At 45.2% G+C, this 19,785-nt stretch overlaps 1 protein-coding gene and 1 pseudogene across 1 annotated transcript in view; one reads left to right on the top strand and one right to left on the bottom strand.

Moving 5' to 3' along the window:
* Nucleotides 1–19,785, bottom strand: part of TLL2 (tolloid like 2) — a 150,853-nt gene that overhangs the window by 105,345 nt on the left and 25,723 nt on the right. The window contains exon 2 of the mRNA XM_032135543.2: nucleotides 9,528–9,638. Within this exon, the coding sequence (XP_031991434.1) occupies nucleotides 9,528–9,638 (111 nt within the window). The remainder of the gene's footprint in view (nucleotides 1–9,527; nucleotides 9,639–19,785) is intronic.
* Nucleotides 12,837–18,003, top strand: LOC116478152 (protein C1orf43-like; annotated as a pseudogene).

Raw genomic sequence — 19,785 nt, 5'->3', positions numbered from 1 at the left:
GTTGTTCTCATTCTTTTATTGTCACTACTAAAGAGGAACCAGCATTGAATCCATTCTCAGATCCCCCTCAGGCCAACTTTTTGATGACCCCAGAGTGTGGCTCAGGACAACTCGGGAAGTCTTTTATTTGAGGGGGGGATGAAGTTTTGCTCCTCTGTTGCCCAGGCTGGAGTGCAGTGGTGTGATCTCAGCTCACTGCAGCCTCTGCCTGCCACGTTCTAGTGATTCTCCTGCCTCAGCCTCCCAGGTAGCTGGGATTACAGGTGTGTGCCACCACACCTGGCTAATTTTTTTTGTATTTTCAGCAGAGATGGGGTTTCACTATGTTGGTCAGGCTGGTCTGGAACTCCTGACCTCAAGCAATCCACCTGCCTTGGCCTCCCAAAGTGCTAGGATTACAGGTGTGAGCCACCGCGCCCGGCCACTTGGGAAGTCTTTATGTTGGAGATTGATTCAGAGATTTCCCATGTGCTGGTTGGAATCCAAATCCAAGCATCTGATAGAGCACACTGATACAGGCCCCGCTCCAGAGTCCCCTGCAGGTTCCAGAAGAGTGCTAAAATGAAGAACTCCAAGAGACTTGGACATTTAGGGAGCACGAGGTTTGGGACACAGAAGTTGGGGGTCGCAGAGAGAAGAGAAGACAAGACAGCCAGCAAAGGGCCACCCTGTGGGTATTAACTGTTATTATTTTTGGTGTCAGACCCTGGAATAAGTGCCTTACCTATCACACTTATTTAATCCCCGCTGTGAGGTAAGTATTATTATTCCATCTTACAAACAAGGAATGAGTTGCCGTAAGTCCCACAGCGAATCAGTACAGAGCCAGAGACGCAAACTCAGGCCTGCTGGGTTCTGACACCCATGTCTTCCCACACTGCAGCCCTCCAAGGTCCTGATGCCCATGGTCACAGATCCAACAGTGGGGAGGCACACCAAAGACAGGACTGGGGTCAGAATTTCATAACTTGAGATCCATGGATCTCAATCTGAAAACTGCAAGCACAATTGTGTGTGTGTCTGTGTGCGTGAATGTGTGTGTGTGTGTACCTATGAGAAGGTTCATAATGTTCATCAGATTCTCAAAGGAGTCTGTGAATCTCAAAATGTCATGCACAACATACTTAGAGAAAAGAAGCCCCCAGGACCTTCTTCTCTGGACCTCCTCCTCACCTAGCTTTGGAGGAGACAGTGGAAAGATAGGGATGTGTAAGAGAGCTCCCTGATGGGCTCCTGTGACTCTTCAGATTTCCAAACCTGTGGCCCTGGCAGCAGAGGCCCTGAGATTTCTCAGAGATGGCACTTGGCAATGCATGATGTGAGAGAAGACAGACTTGAATCCAGTGAACTGGCCCAGCAAGAGTCCAGACCGACGTTCATTCACAAAATCGAGACATCGTCCCTTCTGTAGGATATCATAGGGAGCCCCCCACTGACCCATTCTCATTTGGACACTTGGCAGTCAGTAGCACTTCTACCCCAACAAATAAAACTAGTGAAATGATGAAGCCATGTCTACAAAGCTTGGGGAATGTCTCCACAGGGGTAGAGGCTGAAAAATCACAGCCCCATCTATAAGCTCTCTCAAGAGCCTCACAGTTGGGCCGAGTGCAGCGGCTCACACTTATAATCCCAATACTTTGGGAGGCTGAGGCAGGAGGATTGCTTGAGCTCAGGAGTTCAAGACCAGCCTGGGAAACAACATGACATCTCATCTCCACAAAAAATACAATAATTAGCCAGGCAGGGTGGCATGTGCCTGTGGTTCCAGCTACTCAGGAGGCTGAGGCGAGAGGATGGCTTGAACCCAGGAAGTTGAGGCTGCAGTGCACCACTGCACTCCAGCCTGAGTGACAGAGCAAAATCCTGTCTCAAAAAAAAAAAAGAAAAGAAAAAAAGCTTCGAAGTTAAAAACATGTTGGGAACAGAAACATGTTGGATATCTTTTTAGAGCCTCAAACCTTGGAAAGCAGAGCCCAGAAACCCTAAATCCAAGTTCTCTGATTCTGGACATTGGGTATCTCTTGGGTATGCATTGGTGTTCAATGCCTACCTTTAGCCCTGTAATGCCTGATAGCCTTTGGTTCCCCTCTTTTCTTTAGCCTGAAACACCAGCACTCAAATCCAGAGCTCAAACTGGCTTGAAGGAAGTTAGAATGTGGTTCCATCAGCCCCCCGATCAGATGGGAACACTGAGACCAGGTGAGAGTAATGTGTGCCACTCAAAGTCATGGACAGAGTACGGATAGGAACTCTAGGAACCAAAGAGTCTGTGGGTAAAGAAAGAATCCAAGGCTGGGCGTGGTGGCTCATGCCTGTAATCCCAGCATTTTGGGAGGCCGAGGCAGGTGAATCATTTGAGATCAGGAGTTCGAGACCAGCCTGGCCAACATGGTGAAACCCTGTCTCTACTAAAAATACAAAAATTAGCTGGGCATGGTGGTGGGCGCCTGAAATCCCAGCTACTCTAGAGGCTGAGGCAGGAGAATCGCTTGAACCCAAGGTCATGCCACTGCATTCCAGCCTGGGCAACTGTCTCAAAAAATAAAATAAATACAATGAAAAACAGAAAGCGTCCCCATAATTCAGAGACATGGCCCAGAGAGGGGACATGTCTCAGAGTCTCTCCTGCTAATGTATTATTTTGAACTCGATGCCCAAACCGTTGGGGTTATGCAGACATCCTACGCAGATGGCAGGAATTTAGGAAGTGAGGATTTAGAGCAAGGCTGATTTCTTAAATAGAGATGGACATGGCCCAGTGGCTCAGAATAGATGAGGCGGGAAACATCAACTTCCATCCGAGCCAATAAGTAATTAAAACCATTTCCCCTTTCAAAGTCCTCATTACAAACATCAAGAAATCAGGTCCAGATTTCCTCTTCAGGTACATTTACAAAGATGGACGTGCCCAACGCAGACTTCCTGGACTCTTTAGGGCACAAACAAACAGAAAGTTCAAAGCATCAGCCACACAGGCTTCTCCTCCACACCTCATGTGGCTAACAGTAGAGGTGTCTAAGAACTCAGGAATGGGGCTGTCAGGTTCAGTCACTCTCCTATCGAAGAGGGTGCAGGAGGGTCGGAAAGTGTGTGCATGCCTGTGTGCGTGTCTGTGTGTGTCTCCTGCTAAGTACTTCCTTCACTACACAGCTAATCCGATTAGCAGCTTTAGGAAACTCTGTAATGTTAATTCAAGGGCCCCATTCATAGAACAGCTTGGCCAATGCCTGCCCAGGACTCCCATTCTTCTCACTGCAAATAAAATGCACACAGAAGACTTTCTCTCCCTGAAGAATCCTTTCTTGCCGCCTTGCCCCCACACACATCCAAAATGCGGCTGCCACATCCTCCAGCAGCCCCATGACAAGGAAATGGGCCCATCAGAGAATGGGGGAGAAATAGCGGCTCTCTCTATCCCAAGCACAAAATGAGGCCAATTTTAACAGCACCATCTACCCAGGCCATCTCCCCAAGCTGGGAGGTGTGCAGAGCAAAGAGGCATCATGAATGCAGCTGGGTAGAGATGGATAAAGAGGCTTGAATGGGTCATCCAACCTTTCTGGGGGCCTTCATTTCCTTATGTGTAGAATGGGGACTTTGAGCAGAGGGAGCAGCTAGAACAGAGGCTGTAAGGAAGGAAACTGGGGGCCTGCACAGGCACATCATTGCATTTGGCTGGAGGACCAGGAGCGGGAAGAGAGGCTGGATACGTAGGTTGTGGACATAGCGTGAAGGGCCTTAAGAGTCCAACCAAGGAATGTTTCTAATAAGCAAGGGGGAGCTATTGAAGGTTCTAAAGAGCACGGCTGTATTCGTTTCCTAGGATTGCCATACAAATTACAACTGAGTGGCTTACAACAGAACTCCATTCTCTCACAATCCTGGAGGCTAGAAGTCTGAAGGCCAGGTGTTGGCAGCATTCTCCCCGAATGCTCGAGGGGAGAATCCACCTTTGTCTCTGCTTAGCTTGTGGTGGCTCCTGGCAACCCTGGTGTTCTTGGCTTGTGGCTGCATCACTTCAATCTCTGCCTCTGTCTTCACATGGCCTTCTCTCTCTGTCCTCTTCTTTTCCTATAAGCACGTCAGTCAATGGATTTAGGATCCACCCTAAATCAGGATGATCTCATCTCAAGATCCTTAACTAATTAGATCTGCAAAGATTCTATTTGCAAATAAGACTACATTCTGAGGTTCCAGGTGGACATGGGTTTTGGGAGGACCCACTACAGTGGTCACAAGGTTGCCAGAAAGATAAGCTAGAAGCGGAATGGAGTAAGAGAGACTAGAGGCAGGAAGACAAATTGGCATGAAATCAACACAGCTTGTGGCCCCAGGTGAACAGAAGACATGCTCCCTGCTGTGAATCCTAAAGCTGTCAGTGGCTTTTTGTGGACACTGCAGTACGCTAAGTGGGCTCTTAAGCCAACCCAGGCATAAGGTCTTGGCTCACCATTGGCACAGAAAGACTCCAGCCTACTTTCCAAGTGACAACAAAGGAATAACCACCTGCACTCTTGTTCTCAGCTCCTCTAGCTGGCAATATGATGGGCAGGTTGGTAAAGTAGAAGACACAGCAACCCTGGAATTGACAAACTTGGGTTCTAGTCCTGATTCTGCTACTGAATAAATTTGGGCACATCTAGCAAATGAGGCTGACTAGGTCACCTCTAGGGCAACTGACATGGTTTCCTTCTGCAGCCAAAAAAGCAGTGCCAAGATCACAAGATAAACAGGCAAAGGAGGCCTCTGGGGTTGCACTGCAGTGTTCTGGGCCCTTCCCCCCATGTCTCCCTCCAGGGACCTCAGACCTCTCCCCTTGAGCCCTCTCCCTACCCTCCAACAAGAGAAACAGGATGGTTCTGTGTCCCCACCCAAATCTCATCTTACAGCTCCTGTAATTCCAAGGGTTGTGGGAGGGACCCAAAGGGAGATGATTGAATTATGGGACGGGTCTTTCCCATGCTGTTCTCATGATAGTAAGTGGGTCTCACGAGATCTGATGGGTTTAAAAATGGGAGTTTCCCTGCACAAGCTCTCCTTGTCTACTGCCATCCACATAAGATGTGACTTGCTCCTCCTTGCCTTCCACCATGATTGTGAGGACTCCCCAGCCATGTGGAACGGTGAGTCCAATTAACCCTCTCTCTTTTGTAAATTGCCCAGTCTCGGGTACAGCTTAATCCACAGAGTGAAAATAGACTAATACACAGAGGCACTTACCAAAGCTTGGAAATGAGATTAACTTGCATCTAAGAATACATCTTCCCACACATTTGGAAGTAGGAAAAGGGGGTAATATATATATAATATATATATTATTATTTTTTTTTTTTTTAATGAATCTCGGCAGTGGTACGATCTCGGCTAGTGAGATCGTATTAGCAACCTCCGCCTCCCGGGTTCAAGCAATTCTCCTACCTCAGCCTCCCAAGTAGCTGGGACTATAGGCACCCACCACCATGCCCGGCTAATTTTTGTATTTTTTAGTAGAGACAGGGTTTCACCATGTTGGCCAGGCTGGTCTTGAACTCCTGACCTCAAGTGATCCGCCTGCCTCGGTCTCCCAAAGTGCTGGGATTACAGGTGTGAATCACCGCACCCGGCCTATGATTTTTAAAATTAAAACAAATGTTTAAAGATATATGCAGAAAGTTATTTATAGAAACATTGCTTCTAAGAGGAAAAAAAAATACAGAAAAAAATGGGAAACAATCTTCACATTTATCTATAAGGGCTTAGTTAGGTAAATCATGGCAGAGTTGCACATTGAATCACTACTGCCGTTAAAATAAGAGAGACCACAACGTGCTGCATGACAAGATGTCCATGATAAAGTGTTAAGTAAAAAATGCAGACAACGCCAGAGCACATTGAGTAAAATCCCTAATCCCTTTTATGTTACATACACACACACACACACACACACACACACACACACATGCACACACACAGCCCGAGCACATTAAGTCTGGAAAGAATCCAGCAAACTGGTAATGCCAGGGATCTTTGGGGCTGGCATGGATCTTTGAGGCTGCCAGGGATAACAGGGGATTTTCACCTTCCACTTTATACAATTATGAGCTACTGGACTTTTTTTTTTTTTTTTTTTTACAACAAGCAGCATTAGTTTAATCAACAAAAACAATAAAAAATATTCCCATTCTGACGATAAAGTAACTATTCATACTATTCTAGGTAGACGCAAAGTACTATTGGACCTCAGAGAAAAATGATCAGGATAAAAATCACTTTGCCATAAAAACACACTAGAAAAAAAAAAATCAAGCTTGGGAAGGAAGAAACACCAAGTATGATATATATTTCAAAGGCCTCATTCCTAAGCCCCCACATTCCCTACGTACACAGCAAATTTCCCTCATTCTCCACTTGTTTTAATTTTAATTTTAATTATTATTATTATTTTTTTGAGATAGAGTCTCGCTCTGTCGCCCAGGCTGGAGTGCAGTGGCGCGATCTCAGCTCACTGCAATCTCCACCTCCCGGGTTCACGCCATTCTCCTGGGGATACAGGACCTGCCACCAGCCAGTAATTTTTTTTTTTTTTTTTTTTGTTTTTTAGTAGAGACAGGTTTCATGTTTAGGGGATGGCGATCTTGCTCACTGCAGCCTCGATCTCCCAGGATCAAGCGATCCTCCCACCTCAGCCTCTCAAGTAGCTGGGACCACAGGGGTGAATGCCCAGCTCCCCATTCTCCACTTTAATCGTAAACCCTCCCAGGTCAGTCTTCTCTCTGCAAATATTAATAATAATGAGGAGGAAGCAGATGAAATTTATTAAGCATTTGTTATGTGCCAGGCACTGTGCTAAGCACTTTGCACATATTCTTTCTTTTCATCCTCACAGCATTACTCTGAGGTAAGGATTACTGCTATTTGCATTTGACAGATGAAGAAACTGAGGCCCAGCTTAAGGATGCAAGCCCAGGCAGTCTGACCCAAAGCCTGTGACCATGGTCAACGCTCTCACCACCCTTCTGGGAGCAAAGCCCTGCTGAGGCTCTGGCTCTCTAAGGCCCTGGGAGATGGCTGCAGGGTCTGCCGTCTTCATCTGCCTCCGTCTCCTCTCTGCTGATGTTGGCCAGCACCTTCTGGGTACAAGGTCCTGGCCCAGACTCTGGGGGATCTAAATCCAGGCAGGATGTAGGCTCTGTGCTCTATCGGCTCACAGGAGAGAAGGGAGAAGACAGGCCTCCAAGTTCTTAGGTCATGTCCACCTTGAGCAAGTGGCATGAGGGAGAAGGCAGGGCTGCTGGGCTTCCTCCACCGCAGCATCCTCAGGCAGCCTTCCCTCCACACAACCCTCTAGCAGCTGGGTGTGCAGCTGGCGCGGTGGCTGGCCACTGCCCTGCCTCTCTTTGGGGTCTCTCACTCTCATATGCCAACCTTGGGCCCCCAAGGACAGCAGGAGAGCTGAGAGAGGCAACCCTGAGCATTCTTGATGGTGGGCTGGCGTCAAGTCAGTGAGACCCAAAACGGGGAGACCAAGACTCAAAGGCCTTACTGGATCCTGCACAGACACCACTCCTGTCTTCTAAATGAGTATGCACCCACTTAGAGCGTAAAGTGGTACAACCACTTTGGAGAACTCTTCGACAGTACCTACTAATGCTGAACTGTGTGTGCCCTATGACCCAGCACCCCCACTCCTGGGCACAGGCCCAGTGGAAATGAGTGCTCATGTTCACCAAAACACTACATCCAAGAATGACGGCAGCAGCTTTATTTATTGTAGCCGAAACCACAAACTGCTCACATGTCTGTCAACTGAAGAACAAATAAACCAGGGTCCGTTCATACAATAGAATACCGCACAACAATGAAAAAGAGCAACACGGCAAAGTGAGTGAATTTCAGTCACAGGCTGCACAAAAGAAACCAGACACAGAGTAACACAGACTGTACGACTCCATGCAGGTAAAAGGAATCTGTGGTGATAGAGGTCAGACCAGTGGCTACTTTCAGATGCGTATTAACTGAGAGGGGTGTGAGGAGTCTCTGGGGTCTCGAATGTTCCTTACCTTGGTCTGGGTGGTGGTCCCATGGGTGTGTACATATATAAAAGTTCATCATGCTGTATGTTTGAGATACATGAAGCTCACTATTTTTAAGTAACACCATCAAAAAAGTTTTAAAAATATTTTAACTACACATACAAGATTACAGTCAGGTCAGCTTCTCTAGGCCCCCAGATAAGAACTGGGGATAAAAGTGTGATTAGACGGAGTGGTAGAATTATGCAAAGATGCTTCCTTTGGTTACAGCTTAAGTAAAGTTCTGAATATATTGGTATTAAAAATAATCAAAAACTCCATTTAAAATGTGAATAGAATTTCAAACCTTATACGAGACCTCAAAAATCCTAAGAAATGACACTCATGAAACAAGACACCAAAAAGAAATCCTAAAGTACATAACTGCCCCACCTTCCTCCCAGCCACTGACGATGAGGTCCCCGTGACCTCCTGGCAATGTCAGCCCTCATCCACCAACCCCTGCAGGGAGCTTTGAAGGCAGGTCCCTGTAGCTGCTCTGGTTCCTCATGAACGAACCGTGGGAGGTGCCCCTGCCCTGGGCATATGCTCACACATTTCCCTCCAGGTTCCAGAGATCTTCCTGGATGTCACCATGTACATGAGCAGCCTGGGAGAGGGGTTGCCTGACACAACCCTCCCCCCCAGCACCATCCCCACTGCAATCAGCATAGTGAAGCTGCCCAAGCAGCCAGCCAGGAACCCAGCACCCCAAGGGCACCTGGTGGGCTGCAGAGAGCAGTGGGAGAGGGGACTCCATCAAGGCACCCCTGATTTCAAGATGAGCAAGTCATGCTCCTGTTCACCAGAACCCCCACAGCCCAGTGGGCAAAGCCCAAGCTCATGAGTTCAACAGGCAAGCCCTTCAGCATCTACCCCAGCTAACTTCTCCAGATGCATCTCCTGCCACAGCCCACCCCAAAGGGCTGCCCTCCAGTGACTTGCACCTTACCTCTGTTCCTCAAACAAGGAGAGTCCCCCCATACTTCCTGCTTTGCAAAAGTCTCTCCTTCCACCTGAAATGCCCTTTTTCCCACTCAGGACTCCTATTCACCCTTCAAGACACCACACACAAGTGCCCATTCACATGACACCAGGCAGGCTTCTCCACTGCTCTTGGGTTCTCACACACTTGCTATGAGGTGTTATGGTTTTCTGTTTACATTTCACTTGACTCTCCAATCTGGAAAGTGCTGAACCCCGAGGCCAGAGTCCTAAGAACCAACACTGAGCTCCAGCCTGAACCCTCTGATAAAGAGGCAAATGGAGATTTTCTTAGAAGAATCAGCAAACTTGGAAGCCCCAGCTCCACTGGCTCCAGTGGAGAAGGAGAAGTGACTCCTCTGATTTTCCACAAATAGGGGGGCATTGGACTAGCAGGTCAAACACCAATGACTCGTGGTCCACATCTCCCCCTGCTGGAGTCCCTCGTCTCTCCCGTCTGGGCAGGAGAAGGGAGGAAGCAGTACCTACCTGTGCTGTGTCCTGTTGCCCCCACTGTCTGCTTGGTCCAGTCTCTGGCTTTGTCAATGTGAAATAGCTTCAAGTCATCTTCATCTAAGGCAATGTCTCCCCAAAAGACAGCTGGGAAGGAAACACATAAGTGGGTGAATTTATGCTAGAAGTCAAGAAAAATGGATTCACTAATGCCCCAAAGGGCATTGGGTGTTGGGTGGTAAACTTTGGAAATGACAGCCCATCCAATAAAATTTCTCCTTGAGCCTAAGAGATAGGGCTGGTGGAGGCAGAGGAACAGCAGGTATTAGTTCTGTGCAGCCTGGGGCTGTGCCAACCACCATGAAAATCCAAATCCTAAGTCTGTAAGGTATTGTGAAAGGTCACCTGTCTTGTCCTCGCTCTAGGCAGCTCTGAGCAAAACTACCGCAAAAAGACAGCTGCTTCTTTCTTCTTTATGGTGCCCAAGATATAGAAGAAAACGAATAATGTGATAAATTATACTATTGTTCATAATTTTTGTTGCCCTTCCCTGGGGAAAGATCATAGTTCCCTGCCCCATTGGTGTCAGGATTGGCCAGACAGCCTGCTCTAATTCAGTGTGAGCAGAAGCTTTAAGAGCTAGTGCATGATTCACTGCGTCCTCTTTGCCCTGTCCCAGAAGACAAGCAATGTTCCAGATGGGGTTCATCTGGGTTCATGGGGATCACCCTAGGTTCTGGAGTAAAGACGATGTATAGCACACTGTGGCTTATCAGGATGGATATGCAGCATGGATTTAAAAATGAAAACACTGTTTTTTTGTTGGGGGGGGGGGGGGGGGGGTTTTTTTTTTTTTTTTTAAGAGAGACAGAGTCTTGCTCTGTAGCCCAGTCTGGAGTGCAGTGTCATGATCATAGCTCACTGCAACCTTGAAAGCCTGGGCTCAAGCAATCCTCCCACCTCAGCTGCCCAAGTAGCTAGGACTCCAGGCATGGGACACCACGCCTGGCTAATTTTTAAATTTTTTTTTTGTACAGACAGGGTCTTGCTATGTTGTGCAGTCTCAAATAATTCTCCTGCCTCGGCCTCTCAAAACACTGGGATTACAGGTGTGATGTTGTTTTCATAATCTTCTGAGATTCACGGGCATTCATTACTGGAGCACAATCTCTTTATCCTCACTAATACAGAAATTGCTATCAGAAATAGTATGTTCTGTAACAAAAATCCATTGTCTTTGGGCCAGGTGTCAAGGAAACTGTTACTAGAGGCTGAAAGAAAGTCATCTCTATGTTATGCAGTGACGGTGACGAAGCATTCAGTCAAAGTGTTGCCTGCCTTCACTCGGAAGGAAGATGATGAACTGAATGCGTTATGGTTTCAAATGAAGACATGGAGAAAGAATGTTGATAGCATGCCTTGGTTGTTATTAACTATGTTTGACAAGGGTCTGCAAGAAAGAAATGGGCTCGAAAAATGACAATTTTTGTAAGAATGACAAACAATAGAGAGTCCAAAACTTCAGAGTCTTAGAAAGTTGGAAGAGCTAACCTATCCTCATAACTACAGAAAAAAAGAAAGCTGAGAACTTTGAGTAACAGAGGTTGATGACAATTCAGCATTGTAGTGTCAAGAACAGCCTTTATGGAAAACTGGAAGGTTCTCTAAAAAGTAACTTAGCTGGGCGCGGTGGCTCACGCCTGTAATCCCAGCACTTTGGGAGGCTGAGGCGGGTGGATCACGAGGTCAGGAGATCGAGACCATCCTGGCTAACACGGTGAAACTCCGTCTCTATTAAAAATAGAAAAAAATTAGCCGGGCGTGGTGGCAGGTGCCTGTAGTCCCAGCTACTCTGGAGGCTGAGGCAGGAGAATGGCATGAACCCGGGCGGCGGAGCTTGCAGTGAGCCGAGATCGCGCCACTGCACTCCAGCCTGGGTGACAGAGCAAGACTCCCTCTCAAAAAAAAAAATAAATAAAAACTTAAATTTATCATAAGACCCAGCAATTCAACTCCTAGGGATCTTCCCAAAATAAATGAAAACATATATTCACACAAAGACATGCTCAAATGTTTATGGCAGCCTTCTTTCTAATAGCCCTAATCTTGAAACAACTTACATGTCTATTAGCTGTTGAATGGATGAACACAATGTGGCATATCTATACAATAGAACTATGTAGCAATTAAAAGGAACAAACTATAGACACAGGCTTCAACATGTATGAATCTCAAAAACATCATACGAAATGAAATAATTGTTGCCAAACACTACATATTATATGATTCAATTGATATGAAATGTCTACAAAAGGCTAATTTATAGAAGTAGAAATATTTGTAATTGTTTAGGACTGGGGGCAGCAACAAGGATTGACTGTAAATGAACATGCAGAAATTTGGGGGTTGCTGGAAATGCTCTAGAACTGGATTGTAGTTATGGTTACACAATTATAAATTTACTAAAATCACACGTACACTTACAATAAGTGAATTACACAGCATGTAAATTATAGTCAAGATGTCTGTTAAAGAAAAAAAATTCAACCTTGTAGCAAGGACCAACCAAGATGGTACCTGGTAAATCCCTTCAGTTGAGAAAGAATTGTTCAGATAAAGAAAACTAAGAATGTGTTTCTCTCTCAGAAGCTTCATAAGTGCAAGGTAGCAATAATTAAGTCTGGAGAGAGATAGACATGTTTAGAAAATAATTGTATGTGGCTATGGCACACACAGCTGAACCAAACAGATAAGAAGATGATTAATGTTGTAGAAAAGCATAGGACCAAAAAACGTCATTAGCAAGACCCATAAGAGGCTGCCAATGTTTGACACTTAAAATGACACAAAATGACCCTTGGGCCTCCATCTTTGTATGGGAAAGAAACAGGCTGAAAAAGCTGCCCCCATGAAGGGCATATTCTCTGATGCCCTTTCCAGATGTGGCTAAGAATAAGGGAAAAGGAAGGGCAGGACCTCCCAGAGTGTGGAGCTCAAAGCCACACAGAGAAAATGAATGGTGAGCTACTGGCAGGAGTTTGTGTCAGGGCCTCATGAAGGAACCGTCCCCATCCTAGGTGCCCCTTGCAACATGTGTCCAGCCTGATTTCAGAACTGTTATGGATCAGTGACTGTTGTGCCTCCCAATCTTCCTCTTTCCAAATGGAAGTGTTTGTTATGGTTATCCTGTCCCTTATCTATCATTGTATATTGAGTATGTATTTTGGTAGTGGGGTGGGGAAGTATACGATTGTTTTAAAGTTCACAAGTCTCTGGATGAAGAGGAGTCACATCCTGACTTAGTATAGAGATGATCACAAGATCCTGGACTTGGAGCCTGGTACCATGACTGGACAGGACTTTGGGGAAAGGTAAGTATGTTGTATATATGGGAGGAGAAGGAAAGCAAGTATTTGTTACAAGAGGGGAGGAGACCTGTGACAGAGTCTATTATTGTTCATCATTTTTGCTGCTTCTCCTGGGTACAAATTATACTTCCCCCTCTCTCAGATGTCAGGCTTCACCGTGTGATTTATTTTATTTATTTATTCTTTGAGATGGAGTCTCTCTCTGTTGCCCAGGCTGGAGTGCAGTGGCACGATCTCAGCTCACTGCAATCTCTGCCACCCAGATTCAAGCAATTCTCGTTCCTCTACCTCCCATGTAGCTGGGATTACAGGCATGCGCCACCATGCTGGCTAATATTTTTGTATTTTTAGTAGAGATGGGGTTTCACCATGTTGGCCAGACTGGTCTGGAACTCCTGACCTCAAGTCATCCTCCTGCCTCGGCCTCCCAAAGTGCTGGGATTACAGGCATGAGCCACTTTGTCTGGCACACCATGATTTTTTTCTGGCTAATGAAAGTGAGGGGAAGTGACATGTGTCACTTCCAAGCAGAACCCGTAAGACCCAGCACGTGGTTTGCCATGTTCTCTTTTCCCAAAGCCATAAGACAAAGGATATTCCGGAAACAGGCCACTCTATCAGGCTGAGACATAGAGTGAAGATGATATGATCCAGGCTGAATATGTAACATGAGACAAAAACTTCTGTGGTTATAAAGCATGGATACTTAAGGATTATTTATTCCTGTATCACAATCTAGATTATAATGATTGACACATACAGCCTTTGCAAAATGATCTGTATTCATATTCTGGCTCTGGCAACCTCGCACATATTACTCAACTGAGCCACAAATGATTCATCTATAGAGATAATATTGCCTATTCTGGAAATCTGTTGAGAAAATTAAATGAGATCATGTACACATAAGTATACACACACACACACACACACACACACACACACACACACACACACACACAACATGGCTTTCTTTTTTTTCTTCCATAGATATAATCTTTCTTCAGTAGATGCAATCTATTGAAGGAAGAAAAATAAAATTTGTGGAGCAACGAAGAACCAAGCCCTGTACTTGACACATAGATGCTTTCCCTGCAGAGATCAAAATAATTTGAAATTTGAAACCCAAGTAATCCATCCAAGCTGGCCATATTACAAAATCTATAAACTGGCTCATGCTTCTCCCTGTTCTTGGCACATAGTAGGTGATTTCCCCGCAGAGGTCAAATATAGCTTTCGAAACTTTGAAACCCATGTCATCCATCCACGCTGTCCATACTGTGAAATCTATGAATTGAGACTCATGCTCCTCAGAGCATTCATTTTTATATTTCTAGGTCAGAGTTTCCCAGATCTCCATCTCCCTTTCTTATTTAGCCACAAGCCACCAGAGGCTTTTAAAATAAACAAATGCGCAAAAGAATAAAGTTGAATTCCTACTTCACGCCATACACAAAATTTAACTCCAAGTGAATCAATGATCTAAATGTAGGAGCTAAAACCATAAAACTATTAGAAGGAAACATCAGCATAAATCTTCATTATCTTGATTTGGCAATGGCATAGATATAACATCAAAGCATGAGCAACAAAAGAAAAAATAAATAAATTAGATTTAATCAAATTTATAAATTTTTGTGCATTGTGACATTATCAGAAAAGGAGGACGTTATCAAGAAAGTGAAAAGACAACTTACAGAATGGGAGAAAATTTGTGCAAGTCATATATCTTATAAGAGCCTAGAATCCAGAATATAAAATGAACTCTTACAATTCAACAACTAAAAGGCAACCCAATTAAAAATAAGCAAAGGATTTGAAAAAACACGTCTGTAAGGAAAAGATATAAATGGCCAACACGTGAAAAGATGCTCAAAAGCATCAGTCATTAGGAAAATGCAAATCAAAACCACAGTGAAGTACCACTTCACAGCCATTCAGATGGCTAGAATAAAAAATTAGAAAATAAAAAGTGTTGACTGAATACAATAAATGTCTCTCAATTTAAAGCTTTTCTTGGGCACCCAAACTTTGTACAAGGCAGTCTATCTGACAATTCCTTGAATTCTGACTGTCATCTAGAACTCCCTTGAAATGTGTGACAAGGTCGGTTTGGTCAAAGATGGTTTCCCGCTGCCTGCACTGAGCCCTTCAGCTTCCCACTTTCCTGAAGATTTGGCACAAAACAGTCCACAGTGCAGCGCCATTTTTCCCCCAGAGAAAAAGTGTCCGATGTCAATTATGGCAATGGTAATGGCAGGCAATCAGGAATACTTCTCAAACATTCTAAGAGAAGAAAGAGAAAAGCAAGGGGGTGGGAGAAGGGTACAGATGAACAGGCACTGGGAAAACCACCCAAGCCAAGGAAGTAACATAGTGGTCTTCCAACTTCTGTGCTCACGTGTTCCTAAATCATTTTGAAAAGCTACATAGCCCTTTCTTAGCCTGACACTTCAGATTTTTCACGATAAGTTTAAATACTTATTTTGCTCATGAGAAGAAAATAATAAATATTTTATAAGATGAGGATTGACTATATGTGGAATAAATGTTTCATGATATGGTTTGGTAAAATAGGTTTAACTACCTTTTGGAATAGCATGCTGAAACTGAAAGAAAACAAGAAAAAATGTTCATCCTGGGTTTTATCCACATAGCTTGAAAAATTTAGAGGTCCAGGGAGCATTCTAGTTATACTTAAAAGAATCACTATCCCTTCCCTATTTAATAAATGGTGCTGGGAAAACTGGCTAGCCATATGTAGAAAGCTGCAACTGGATCCCTTCCTTACACCTTATACAAAAATTAATTCAAGATGGATTAAAGACTTAAATGTTAGACCTAAAACCATTAAAATCCTACAAGAAAACCTAGGCAATACCATTCAGGACATAGGCGTGGGCAAGGACTTCATGTCTAAAACACCAAAAGCAATGGCAACAAAAGCCAAAATCGACAAATGGGATCTCATTAAACTAAAGAGCTTCTGCACAGCAAAAGAAACTACCATCACAGTGAACAGGCAACCTACAGAATGGGAGAAAATTTTTGCAACCTACTCATCTGACAAAGGGCCAATATCCAGAATCTACAATGAACTCAAACAAATTTACAAGAAAAAAACAAACAACCCCATCAAAAAGTGGGCAGAGGACATGAACAGACACTTCTCAAAAGAAGACATTTATGCAGCCGAAAAACACATGAAGAAATGCTCATCATCACTGGCCATCAGAGAAATGCAAATCAAAACCACAGTGAGATACCATCTCACACCAGTTAGAATGGCCATCATTAAAAAATCAGGAAACAACAGGTGCTGGAGAGGATGTGGAGAAATAGGAACACTTTTACACTGTTGGTGGGACTGTAAACTAGTTCAACCATTGTGGAAGTCAGTGTGGCGATTCCTCAGGGATCTCGAACTAGAAATACCATTTGACCCAGCCATCCCATTACTGGGTATTTACCCAAAGGACTATAAATCATGCTGCTATAAAGACACATGCACACGTATGTTTATTGCGGCACTATTCACAATAGCAAAGAGTTGGAACCAACCCAAATGTCCAACAACGATAGACTGGATTAAGAAAATGTGGCACATATACACCATGGAATACTATGCAGCCATAAAAAATGATGAGTTCGTGTCCTTTGTAGGGACATGGATGAAACTGGAAAACATCATTCTCAGTAAACTATCGCAAGGACAAAAAACCAAACACCGCATGTTCTCACTCATAGGTGGGAATTTGAACAATGAGAACTCATGGACACAGGAAGGGGAACATCACACTCCGGGGACTGTTGTGGGGTGGGGGGAGGGGGGAGGGACAGCATTAGGAGATACACCTAATGCTAAATGACGAGTTAATGGGTGCAGGAAATCAACATGGCACGTGGATACATATGTAACAAACCTGCACATTGTGCACATGTACCCTAAAACCCTAAAGTATAATAAAAAAAAAAAAAAAAAAGAATCACTATCCCATTTCATTCTGAAGGCCGGCATCCCTGTTCCTTAATGGGCAAGAATTTCCGCTCCTACCTGCTGGATCTGCGAAACACTAGTACGCCTTTCAAGGGTGTACGCAAAGCCCTCATTGATACCCTTTTGGATGGCTATGAGACAGCCCACTATGGGACAGGGGTCTTTGGCCAGAATGAGTACCTACGCTATCAGGAGGCTCTGAGTGAGCTGGCCACTGTGGTTAAAGCACGAATTGGGAGCTCTCAGCGACACCACCAGTCAGCAGCCAAAGTCCTAACTCAGTCCCCTGAGGTCTCCCCAACAACCATCCAGGTGACATACCTCCCCCCTCCAGTCAGAAGAGTAAACGTGCCAAGCACTTCCTTGAATTGAAGAGCTTTAAGGATAACTATAACACATTGGAGAGTACTCTGTGATGGAGCTGAAGGACTCTTGCCGTAGATTAAGCCAGTCAGTTGCAATGTGCAAGACAGGCTGCTTGCCGGGCCGCCCTCGGAACATCTGGCTCAGCAGGCCCAGACTGTATCCGTCGAAGTTCCCGTTGCATCCAGAGTTCTTAGAGCTTGTGTCTAAAGGGTAATTCCCCAACCCTTCCTATGGGCATTTTTAGAACATTGGCTAAGACTATTTTCCCCTAGTAGCGCTTTTTTCTGGATTTGCATTCAGGTGTTATTCTTAATGTTTCTGTCAAAGCGTCTTAAGAATCTTCACTTGGTTTCAGCCATAGTTCACCTTCCCTGTTCCAGGTTTATTTAATTGCAAAGGTGAGAGTTGGAGTGAGATGTCTTCCATATCTATATCTTTGTGCACAGTTGAATGGGAACTGTTTGGGTTTAGGGCATCTTAGAGTCGATTGATGGAAAAAGCAGACAGAACTGGTGGGAGGTCAAGTGGGGAAGTTGGTGAATGTGGAATAACTTACCCTTGTGCTCCACTTAAACCAGATGTGTTGCAGCTTTCCTGACATGCAAGGATCTACTTTAATTCCACATTCTCATGAATAAATTGAATAAAAGGGAATGTTTTGGCACCTGATAACAATCTGCCAGGCTATGTGACAGTAGGAAGGAATGGTTTCCCCTAACAAGCCAATGCACTGGTCTGACTTTATAAATTATTTAATAAAATGAACAATTATCAAATAAAACATATGAATCAGAAAAAAAAAAAAGAATCACTATCATTAACTACCCTACTTCAGTTGTTCTGAAATCAAAATATTCCTCCCTGCCCCAAGCATTTCCCTTAATAGAAATTCCTATAGATGAGAAGAGACAGAAGAGCTGCAGGTCTAAGATACTCTGGCTCCTCATTGAAGAAGGCTGCTCTATAACCAACCATTTCTCATTTTTCCTTTGACACTCGGGGCTTTTGAACACAGTGGGATTCCAGATGGGTGACAGGTAAGCCTCTCCCGTGAAGTGCAGGAAGGGCCACGTGCCCAGCATCCTCCTGCTGTCTTAGTATAGAATCCCAGATGCATGCTTCAGAACCTGGAAGTTCACTCCCTTGAACCATCTGTAGAGAGCACCCCTGGGAAGTCCAATGCCCCTGTACGCCGCAGTTTGAAGGCGGAGCATGGCAGAGGGGCCAAGCAGGGCACAGCAGGGGGAGCCGCTCTGCAGCAGCCCCTTCCCAAAGTCACAGGGCTGCTGGGAAACTCCTCCCACACTGTCCCCTGGGCCTGCTCAGCTGGCATGGTCTCCACCTCCTCATGTCCAGTGCTCAGGCATCTTCCTGACACCAAAGAGTGGGAGCCCCAGGCTGATTCTCTTGTAGGGGAATCCTTTACGAAGGCACTTTCTGCGTGCAGTCTTCGTATTGTTCACCTGGGAGGCAGGCTCATTAAAAGCATGTACTTTTAAGCCAGAAAGAACTGGGTTCCAATCCCAGTGCCATCACTGAAGAGCTGTGTGACCTCGGGTAACTCACTTGGTCTCTCTGAGCCATGGTTTCCTATCTGGAAATAGAGGTGCCTACCTGGTAGAAGTGTATGAGAATTAAACAACATGAAGCCTGTTAAGCAGCCGATGCCAGGCCTGGCCTGTGGCAAGCATGCAGTGAAGAGTGGTGCCACTCCAACCTCCACTTTGCTCCTCCTGGTTCCTGTCTCTCTCCCTCCCCCACCTGTCCTCATCCAGAAGACCCCACCCTGCAAAACTCAACTCAGCTTCCATCACCAGTATTTGCCCTCCCACCCCGACACACTCTTTCCTTTCTCTGTATTCCTTTAGGACAAATGGTCTCAACCAGACAATATTAACCAGACAGCCGGGGCTAAATCATGCTGCTATACTCATCTAACACTTTACTGAGGCAGCACACGCCAGGCATTGGCAGGGGTAGGGGTGGGGGTTGAAGTAGGTGGAGTTGGGGGAGGGAGAGGAGATCATGTTTTCTGTAATGCTTTACAGTTAACACTGGATTGTACATAGGCATCGCTTCTTTTAATTTTTGCATCAACCCATATTGGTCTCGTTCCACTTTTACCGATTAAGAACCTGAGACTCAGAAAAGAGAATGACTTGCTTGGGGTCACAGGGCCAGCAAGCAGCAGAGCCAGAACCCCCAAGCCAGGGTTCTTCCCAGTCCCCCAGCGGCTTCCTAAGCTGTTAGCATCTACTCAACTTCCCAGATTGTGCCAGAGTCTAAACGCCATGATGACAGGCTCCCATGTACATTTCAATGTGAAATCCCATTTTATACTCGCCAAGGAAAGTCATCACATGGTGCAGTATGGGCCTAGTGGCTGACGGTGAAGGAACCGAATCAGACAGCCCCCAGCTCATGTCCTGCCTGGGAAGCCTTGGACAAATAACTTCACCTCTCTAAGCCTCAGTTTCTTCATCTTCCAAGTAGGAATAAAGAGTCATAATATCTTCCACATGAGGTTGTTGCGAGCATCAACTGAGATAATGTGGATCCAGCA

Source organism: Hylobates moloch, unplaced genomic scaffold (assembly GCF_009828535.3).
Source record: "Hylobates moloch isolate HMO894 unplaced genomic scaffold, HMol_V3 SCAFFOLD_3, whole genome shotgun sequence".
Lineage (NCBI taxonomy): Eukaryota > Metazoa > Chordata > Mammalia > Primates > Hylobatidae > Hylobates > Hylobates moloch.
The sequence above is the reverse complement of the archived record's forward strand: the minus strand, read 5'-3'. Positions and strand labels throughout refer to the sequence as shown.